Source organism: Aythya ferina (assembly GCF_964211825.1).
Source record: "Aythya ferina genome assembly, contig: HAP1_SCAFFOLD_29, whole genome shotgun sequence".
Lineage (NCBI taxonomy): Eukaryota > Metazoa > Chordata > Aves > Anseriformes > Anatidae > Aythya > Aythya ferina.
Window position 1 is genome coordinate 3,326,993 of NW_028181463.1, and position 9,100 is coordinate 3,336,092.

Below are 9,100 nucleotides of genomic sequence, written 5' to 3' on the forward strand. Positions count from 1 at the left end.
CCCCTGTGTCCAGGTGGAACCCCAGTACAAGACCACGACCTTCAGTCTGGTACTCCCTGATTATCTTCTGCAATCCAGTTTGGGAGCCCTGAGCACTGGGCAACTTCCTTTTACTATCAAGATACTACAACAAAGGCCAGGTGTCATTTAGGGATAAACACATTCAGAGATAGCCTCTGGCTCATGCAGAGAACTGGTTATCTGGAAAAGAGGAATGAAAGCACACATTTAACAGCAAGCAGAATTTTAAAGAATGCTCTACCCAAAGGTCAGAAATTGTCTGAGATTAACTTGAATAAAACTAGAAAAGTGAGATACCAATTTATTGCTAAATAAATATAATCAGTTTCTTCAGTGTGGCTTTCAGCTCCTGGTTCCTCATGCTGTAGATGAGGGGGTTCAGTGCTGGAGGCAGCACCGAGTACAGAAATGACACCACCAGGTCCAGGGATGGAGAGGAAATGGAGGGCGGCTTTAGGTAGGCAAACATGACAGTGCTGACAAACAGGGAAACCACTGCCAGGTGAGGGAGGCACGTGGAAAAGGCTTTGTGTCGGCCCTGCTCAGAGGGCATCCTCAGCACTGCCCTGAAGATCTGCACATAGGACAACACAATGAAAACAAAACAACCAAAGACTAAAGAAACAGTAAACACAAGTGTCCCAGCTTCCCTGCGGTAGGCATCTGAGCAGGAGAGCTTGAGGATGTGGGGGATTTCACAGAAGAACTGGTCCACAGCATTGTCATGGCAGAGGGGCAGGGAAAATGTAGTGGCCGTGTGCAGGACAGCATTGAGAAAGCCACTGCCCCAGGCAGCTGCTGCCATCTGGGCACAAGCTCTGCTGCCCACGAGGCTCCTGTAGTGCAGGGGCTTGCAGATGGCAATGTAGCGGTCGTAGGCCATGATGGTGAGAAGGGAATACTCTGATGACATCAAAAATACAAAGAGAAAGACCTTAGCAGCACATCCTTGATAGGAGATGGCCCTGGTGTCCCAGAGGGCATTGGCCATGGCTTTGGGCAGAGTGGTGGAGATGCAGCCCAGGTCGAGGAGGGCGAGGTTGAGGAGGAAGAAGTACATGGGGGTGTGGAGGCAGTGGTTGCAGGCTATGGCGCTGAGGATGAGGCCGTTGCCCAGGAGGGCAGCCAGGTAGATGCCCAGGAAGAGCGCGAAGTGCAGGAGCTGCAGCTCGCGCGTGTCTGTGAATGCCAGCAGCAGGAACTCACTCACTGAGCTGATGTTGGGCATTTGCTTTGGACATAGAGACTGCAAAATGAGAAACAAATATACATATATAGAGTCTTATGATTAAAGTCTTTGACTAAAATTCAATAAATTCCCAGTTAAAGCCTTACATTCCCTGTTTCCAAGAGCACCTTTGTCTATCTCCCTGTGTGGAGCCCTGCTTTGTGTTTGCTGAGTGTCCTGTACACAGCAGCCACCTCTGCCCATCAGCCCCCAGTGGGACACATGCTCCACTGCACTGACAAATGTCATTCCTGTGGGGGCAAAGCTCAGCCAGAGGGCACATCCAGGAGGGCTGCTCTGTCCATCCCCTGGTGCCCAGCTGTTGGCTGCTTGTAGCACTCACCTGGGGGATGGATGAACACAGAGGCTGTGTTGAAAAAACACATCCCCTTGTCTGCAGGTCCTAAAGAGCAGCTCAGAAAAGCCCTTGTGCAGTCTGTAAGCAGAGAGAAAAGAAGGGATATTCTCACGTTCATCACTAAACTGTTTGTGTCTCAGTTCAATGCAATAGGAAGCTCAGTCACCAGTGCAAATCCAGCTACCCCATTAACATAGAACCTGCCCCACAATCAGAGCAGGAAGAGGCAGGCAGAGAGTGCAGAAAGTGCCTTCTCTTTTCAGGCAGCCCCTGCACTGCCCTTCCTTTGCCCAAGCCCCTGGGCTCCCAGGCAGGCTGAGTGCAGGGACCCTGCTCTGCACCACAGCCGTGAGAAGCCCTTCCTGCACCCCTGGCTTCTCCTTCCTCCAGGACCTGCAGCTGCATTGCCCTCCAGCCAGAGACTTACCGGGTTCAGGGCTGGGAAGTGTTCTCCCCCAGTGAGGTCTGTGCATCCTGCCACTTCTGCCTGCCTTTAAGCACTCTGTCTCTGCAGGCAGTGCCCCCAGCCCTGCTGTGCTGTGCAGAGGAGCTGCTCCTGGGCACAGCTGTCTCTCTGCACCAGGGCCCTCTTGCCACGAGCTCTCTCTGTCCCACGAGCCTGGCCCAGCTCAGCAGCACAACACCAGCCCAAGGCACTGCAATCACCCCTCTGGGGCCTTTGCTGATGAGCCCATGAACCTCAGGCACTCAGAGACAATTGAAGACATCTCTCCAGAAGTGCAAGTCAGAGGCAAGTTTCCTGCAGTGTCCCCCTGAGGGTCAGCACTGACACAGCCTCCCTTGGAGCTCGTTAGAGCAGAACCCTGGAGGCAGTGAGGACAAAGAGACAAAGGCAATATGAAGGTGACACTGATGTGTAGGAAACATGGATGTGTTTCACCAAGCACAAGGGTCAGGCCTTGTCCCTTGGCCCATAGGAAATGAGATCCTTTCCCTTGACAGGTTGCTCAGGGCTCTTTGTTGGGCAGTAGGAGATGGGGATGTGCATGGCCAAGTGAGGAGAATGGTACAACCCCTGCCTGCTACATGGGTTGGCGAGGAGTTAATTAGGCTCCGTTGCTTTGATTGTTAGCAGTCTCCTTATAAGGCTCAGTGGCAGAGACAACAGACATAGCCATGAACACAAATATCTCATAAGGCAGCTCTGTAGGAAGCTGGCCTGGTTCCTGGTGAGCAGGCACCACTGCTCGTATGGCATCCCTCGTGGTGCCTAAGACCCTCCTCAACCTGCGCACTGCTCACTCAGCAGGGTCCCAGTCTGCCCCCATGTGTGGGGTTCCTCTTCCTCTGCTGCATGACTGGGCTCTTCTTCTTGTAAATGTCAAGAGGTTTCTCAAGGCAAAATCCTTCAGTTTCTAAAGATTCCCCCCACACTGATGCTCCATTCTGTCAGCCATTCATGGCTGCAAGCAGACAGTTCAACCTTTGTGTCATTGTGCTATCTCTGAGAAGACAGCAGCATCAGGAGCTGCAGGAAAGTTTGGATAACACAGGAGTAACCAATTGAATGGAATTGCAGCACAGAGTCACAGAAGGGTAGGGGATGGAAGGCTGCCAGGTTCCACCTCTTCTGTGCTTCCTTGTCATGCAAGCTGTCAGTTTGTCTGGAGCTGTGTCCTGAATGTTATGGGACTGTGCAGGTGAAAATTAGAAGGGCCAAAGCCCAGCTGGAGCTCCATCTGTATATTTATGTCAAAGAAACAAAAACCATTTATATATAAATGCCAAATAAAGGAGGATTAAGGAGAATCATCATCCTTTATTGGATGTGGGGGGAAAGCTGGTGACAAGAAAGGAGGTAAAGGCTGAGGTACTTAATGCCTTCTTTGCCTCAGTCTCCAGCAGCAAGACCAGCTTTTTCCCCTGGATATTTCTTCCTCCTCATGGCCAGTGCCAAAGTTCCAGGGCATGCTTCATTGCTTTTTTTTTCTCCTGCTCTTTCCTACTACCAAAGAAAGCTCCGTCAGGGTGGAAACCACTCCTGAAGTAGGCATCCCAACCCAGCAGGCTCCTTGCGGCCTCTCAGCCAACCACACACAAGTCACCTCAGCAGCAGCTTCCAAGCCAGGGGCCTGCTGCTGGCCTTGCAGCTTCTTGGCTACACACAGCCAAGCCTTGTGCCTCCTGCTGCCCACTCATGGACTCAAGCAGAAGGGACAGGACAACCCATCTGGGGGCCTTCTTTCTGCCTGGGTCCTCCTGGCTCTGGAGGCAGAGGGGATCCCCCAGTCAACATGCCAAACAGGTGCCTTCTGCTGGCCTAGCAGGGCCACTGCCAGATGTCAGCCCAAAAGTGCAGCTCCCAGGGAGAAGTCAAGGCTGACCTGCCACCTCCAGACACAAGTGACCTCACAGTCCCTTTGTGTGACACGTTCCTGCTGCTGCCCTATCAAGTGCAGAGAAAGAAGTGACCTCACAGTCACTGCCACGGTCACATTGCTCCTGCTGGGGCAGGAGTTCCTGAGGCAGAGCTGACCTCTCTCTAGTCCTTTAGGGACTAGGGCTCACCATTCTAGGTTAGAGGATAAAATCAGGTTTAATGGGAATCTTTGGTGTTCTTCTGTGGCTATCAGGTCTATCTCAAGGGTATGGGCAAGCCCTGTGGTTTAGTTTTTTTGTTTTTTTTTTAGGCCTGCCAACAACTTCTCTAGATCTAAATAGTGCATTTTAATGCTAGTGTTGAGGGAAGGGAATAGGGTAAGCAGGAGAGTAAACGTAAGGGAAAGTGGCTGAGTTTTGCTTCAGTGGATACTTTGAGTTCAGGCATTGGAGTAGTGCATTCCTCTCAGAGCGGTGGAGTAACATTTAGGTTTAAAGATTAAAATAACTGGTTCAAATAAGGAAAGGGCAACATATGACTGTTTTAAGTCAGTGTTACTGTAGCATCTGCTTTAAATGACCCCTCTTACCTCTACAGAATCATTAATTTCTGCTGGCCATGCTCCTCTTCCCACCCCAAAATCTCACATCTCTCTTGTCCAGGCTGCTCCTGACCTCCCCATATCTTATTAGGATCAGCTTTCTAATGACGTTTAACATCTCAGTGTACCTGTCTCACCTCTGTTGGCTCCTCCATTCCTGAGAATGTAGTGGCGTTGTAGTCAGGAGGGAAAAGGGCACAAAGATCTTTAGGCACATCCTGTGCAATGCGCCCATCAGCTCTGCACCTCCACAAAATCATGCTTCCTACCTACAAGTTTTGTTTCCCAAGTGGCTTCTATGCATCCAGCGTTACTTTTCCCAAGCCCTCAAGCGTGTTTCAGTTTCAGATGTGGAGGGATGGGAAAAGGAAAGCAATGCATGGATGGAACTGATCTTGGCAAGGGATGAAAAGAATAACAGGAAGAGATTCTGTAGGTACCTTGCTCAGAAAAGGAAGGCCAAGGACATTGTACCCCCTGTGAAGATAGAAGGGTGAACTGGTAATGACAGACATGGAAAAGGCTGAGGGACTCAACAACTTCTTTTCTTCAGTCTTCCCTGCCAGTCAGGCTTCCCAAGTCTTTTGTTTCCCTGAACCCATAGTTGGTGGCTGGGGTTGCAAATTCCCACCTGCTGTAAGTGAAGAGCATGTTTGAGACCACCTGCAGAAACCCAACAAGTACAAGTCTATGGGGCTTGATGACATGCAACCCAGGGTCCTGAGGGAGCTGGCTGATGTAGTTGTCAAGCCTCTCTCCATCATATTTGAAGAGTCCTGGCAGTCGGGTGAAGTCCCTGGTGACTTGAAAAAGGGAAATATCACTCCCATTTTTAAAAAGGGTAGAAATGAGAACCCATGGGACTACTGAATGGTGAGCCTCACCCTTGTGCCTGGCAAGATCATGGAAAAGATCCTCCTGGAATCGATGTCAAGGCACATGCAAGACAAAGAGTAGATCTCAGACAGCCAGAATGGCTTCACGAAAGAGGAAATCATGCCTGAACAGTGTGCTGGCTTTCTACATTGGAGTGATCACATCAGACAACAACAGAAGACCGACCTCTGTCATCTACTTGGACTTCAGTAAGACCGTTGACACTGTCCCACATGACATCCTTGTCTCTAAATTGGAGAGATACGCATTTGATGGGTGCACCATTCAGTGGATAAGGAGTTAGCTTGACGGTCACACCCTGAGCATGGTGCTCAATGGCTCTATGTCCAAGTGGAGGCTGGTGACAAGTGTTGTACCTCAGGGGTCTGTCCTGGGACTGGTGCTGTTTAATATCTTTATTTATGACAGACTGTGAGATCGACAGTGAGACAGTACATTCTGTGCTTGTATAACAAGTTGAATATGAGCCAGCAGTGTGCCCTGGCAGCCAGGAGGGCCAATCGTGTCCTGGGGTGCATCAGGCACGGCATCGCTAGTAGGTCAAGGGAGGTGATTGTCCCGCTCTACTCTGCGCTGGTGCGGCCTCACCTCAAGTACTGTGTGCAGTTCTGGGCACCACAGTATAAAAAGGACATGAAACTGTTGGAGAGTGTCCAGAGGAGGGCTATGAAGATGGTGAAAGGCCTGGAGGGGAAGACGTACGAAGAACGGCTGAGGTCACTGGGCCTGTTCAGCCTGGAGAAGAGGAGGCTGAGGGGGGACCTCATCACAGTCTACAACTTCCTCGTAAGGGGTTGTCAAGAGGCAGGAGACCTTTTCTCCATTAACACTAGTGACAGGACCCGCGGGAACGGGGTTAAGCTGAGGCAGGGGAAATTTAGGCTGGACGTCAGGAGGGGTTTCTTCACAGAGAGGGTGGTTGCACACTGGAACAGGCTCCCCAGGGAAGTGGTCACTGCACCGAGCCTGTCTGAATTTAAGAAGAGATTGGACTGTGAACTTAGGCACATGGTCTGAACTTTTGGGTAGACCTGTGCGGTGTCAAGAGTTGGACTTGATGATCCTTAAGGGTCCCTTCCAACTCAGGATATTCTATGATTCTATGATTCTAATATCAGAAGGCATGAAAATTATAAAAAGAAAAGAAAAACGATATGAAAATCTGTCATGTTCGTTTCTCAAATACAATAGTAGTCCTGACAGGATTATTATTAATGTTTATAATATGATAATAATACTAAGGATAAAAATAATATGATAAAAATCACAATAATATTAACAATATTGATGTTTAATAAGCACATACAAAAACAGTTTCCTCACTGCATCCTTGAGCTCCTGGTTCCTCATGCTGTAAATGAGAGGTTTCACTGCTGGAGGTACCACTGAGTACAGAAGTGACACCAGTAGATCCAGGGATGGGGAAGAGATTGAGTTGGGCTTCAGGTAGGCAAAAATGCCAGTGCTGACCATCAGGGAGACCACGGCCAGGTGAGGGAGGCACGTGGAAAAGGCTTTCTGCCGGCCGTGTTCAAAGGGCATCCTCAGCACTGCACTGAAGATCTGCACATAGGACAGCACAATGAAAGCAAAACAACCAAATGCTAAAAATGCACTAAAGACCAGAAGACCAGCTTCCCTGAGGTAGGCATCTGAGCAGGAGAGCTTGAGGATGTGGGGGATTTCACAGAAGAACTGGTCCACAGCATTGCCTTGGCAGAGGGGCACTGAAAATGTAGTGGCTGTGTGCAGGACGGCATTGAGAAAGCCACTGCCCCAGGCAGCTGCTGCCATCTGGGCACAAGCTCTGCTGCCCAGGAGGCTCCCGTAGTGCAGGGGCTTGCAGATGGCAACGTAGCGGTCGTAGGCCATGATGGTGAGAAGGAAATACTCCGATGACATCAACAAGACAAAGAGAAAAACCTGTGCAACACATCCTTGATGGGAGATGGCCCTGGTGTCCCAGAGGGCATTGGCCATGGCTTTGGGCAGAGTGGTGGAAATGCAGCCCACGTCGAGGAGGGCGAGGTTGAGGAGGAAGAAGTACATGGGGGTGTGGAGGCGGTGGTCGTAGGCTACGGTGCTGAGGATGAGGCCGTTGCCCAGGAGGGCAGCCAGGTAGATGCCCAGGAAGAGCACGAAGTGCAGGAGCTGCAGCTCGCGCGTGTCTGCGAATGCCAGCAGGAGGAACTCGCTCACAGAGCTGATGTTGGGCATTTGCTGGCATTGGACACAGTTGTCTGTTGAAGAAAAAAGACAGAACAAAGTTAGAGGAGGCTTCTCTGAGGAAAACCTATTGCAAGTGTTGGAGCACTCCTCTGCCTGAGCCTCTCTTTGCAGGAGAACCTTTCCACAGCTCTCTTGCTTGAGCTTGCAGAGGAGTCCATGCTGCTGTTTATCAGGGGGAAGCAGGAATATGGGGGAAACTCTCGTTCAGTCCACTGATCAGGTCACTGGAATTTACAGTGCTGTTTCAAACAATGCATCCCAATGCAGAACAGGGATTCAGATGCCACTGCTGAACACTCTCTTTCTCAGATGCCCTGTGTCAGCCCTCTGTAAGCTGCAGGACCACAACACAGGTGTTTCCCTGAGATGGAACTGAAGAAAGCTGAGAGCAAAGAAGCTGCAGTCCAAGTGCAGCTGGACAGGAGTCTCACCTTGTCTGCCTGTTGTGAGCAAGTTCTCAGCTCTTCCCTCCTAGCAAGAGGTGTAGAGGTCATTGCACTTATTGCACCTCATTGCAGCTGCCCACAGACAGCCACCCAGAAGCATGGACATGGCCTTAGCAAGGAGGTGTCTTCTCCTTGGGGCACGTGGATAACACAAAGATGCCACAAGAGAGCTGCATCCTGCTGGAGAGCAGCCTGCAGCCAGGAGGATGCCCCACAGACAGAGCTGGATATCTGAAAGCTGGAGTGTCCCATATCCCAGCTGCACTCCTGCAGGGTCTGGAGGAGGTTTGGCCACTCCTCTCATGGCTGCTGAGGGGCACTTGGCATAGGGCACTGCAAGGGGCTTCTGCCAGAATTCCTCACTTTGCACCGCAACCCAACAGGACTCTCAAAGCCTACTGCATTGCCCACTGCCCTCCCAGAAATAAGACCCAGCAGGAGGAGACCCTTCCAGGACCTGCAGCTGCATGGCCCTACAGCCAGACCCTTACCTTGTCAAAGGCTGTGCAGGATTCTCCTGCAGGCAGCTCTCAGCATCCTCTCACTCACAACTGCCTTCAGCCCCTGTCCCCTTTTCTTCTTTCTGTGTCTGTGCCTCTGTGTCTCTTTCTTGCTGCGCTGTGCAGAGGAGCTGCTCCTGGGCACAGCTGTCTCTCTGCACCACGGCCCTCTTGCCACGAGCTCTCTCTGTTCCATGAGTCTGGCCCAGCTCAGCAGCACAGCACCAGCCCAAGGCACTGCAATCACCCCTCTGGGGCTTTGCTGATGAGCCCATGAACCTCAGGCACTCAGAGACAATTGAAGACAGCTCTCCAGAAGTGCAAGTCAGAGGCAAGTTTCCTGCAGTGTCCCCCTGAGGGCCAGCACTGACACAGGCTCCCTTGGAGCTCATTAGAGCAGAACCCTGGAGGCAGTGAGGACAAGGAGACAAAGGCAATGTGAAGGTGACACTGAAGTGTACATAAAGTGGATTTGTTTC

At 51.0% G+C, this 9,100-nt stretch overlaps 2 protein-coding genes across 2 annotated transcripts; both read right to left on the reverse strand.

Moving 5' to 3' along the window:
* Positions 1-328: 328 nt before the first annotated feature.
* On the reverse strand, positions 329-1,249 carry LOC311427877 (olfactory receptor 14C36-like; the record flags this gene model as incomplete). Its single annotated transcript, XM_084539465.1, has 1 exon — positions 329-1,249. The coding sequence occupies one exon, from the start codon at positions 1,247-1,249 to the stop codon at positions 329-331; it is 921 nt and encodes a 306-aa protein (XP_084395591.1).
* A 266-nt stretch (positions 1,250-1,515) lies between these two features.
* Positions 1,516-7,689, reverse strand: LOC311427878 (olfactory receptor 14A16-like; the record flags this gene model as incomplete). Its single annotated transcript, XM_084539466.1, has 3 exons — positions 7,070-7,689; positions 5,612-5,744; positions 1,516-1,592 (listed from the first exon to the last, which is right to left on the reverse strand). Exons 1-3 carry the CDS (start codon positions 7,661-7,663, stop codon positions 1,516-1,518), a joined length of 804 nt encoding a protein of 267 aa, XP_084395592.1. The 5' UTR covers positions 7,664-7,689.
* Positions 7,690-9,100: the final 1,411 nt, after the last annotated feature.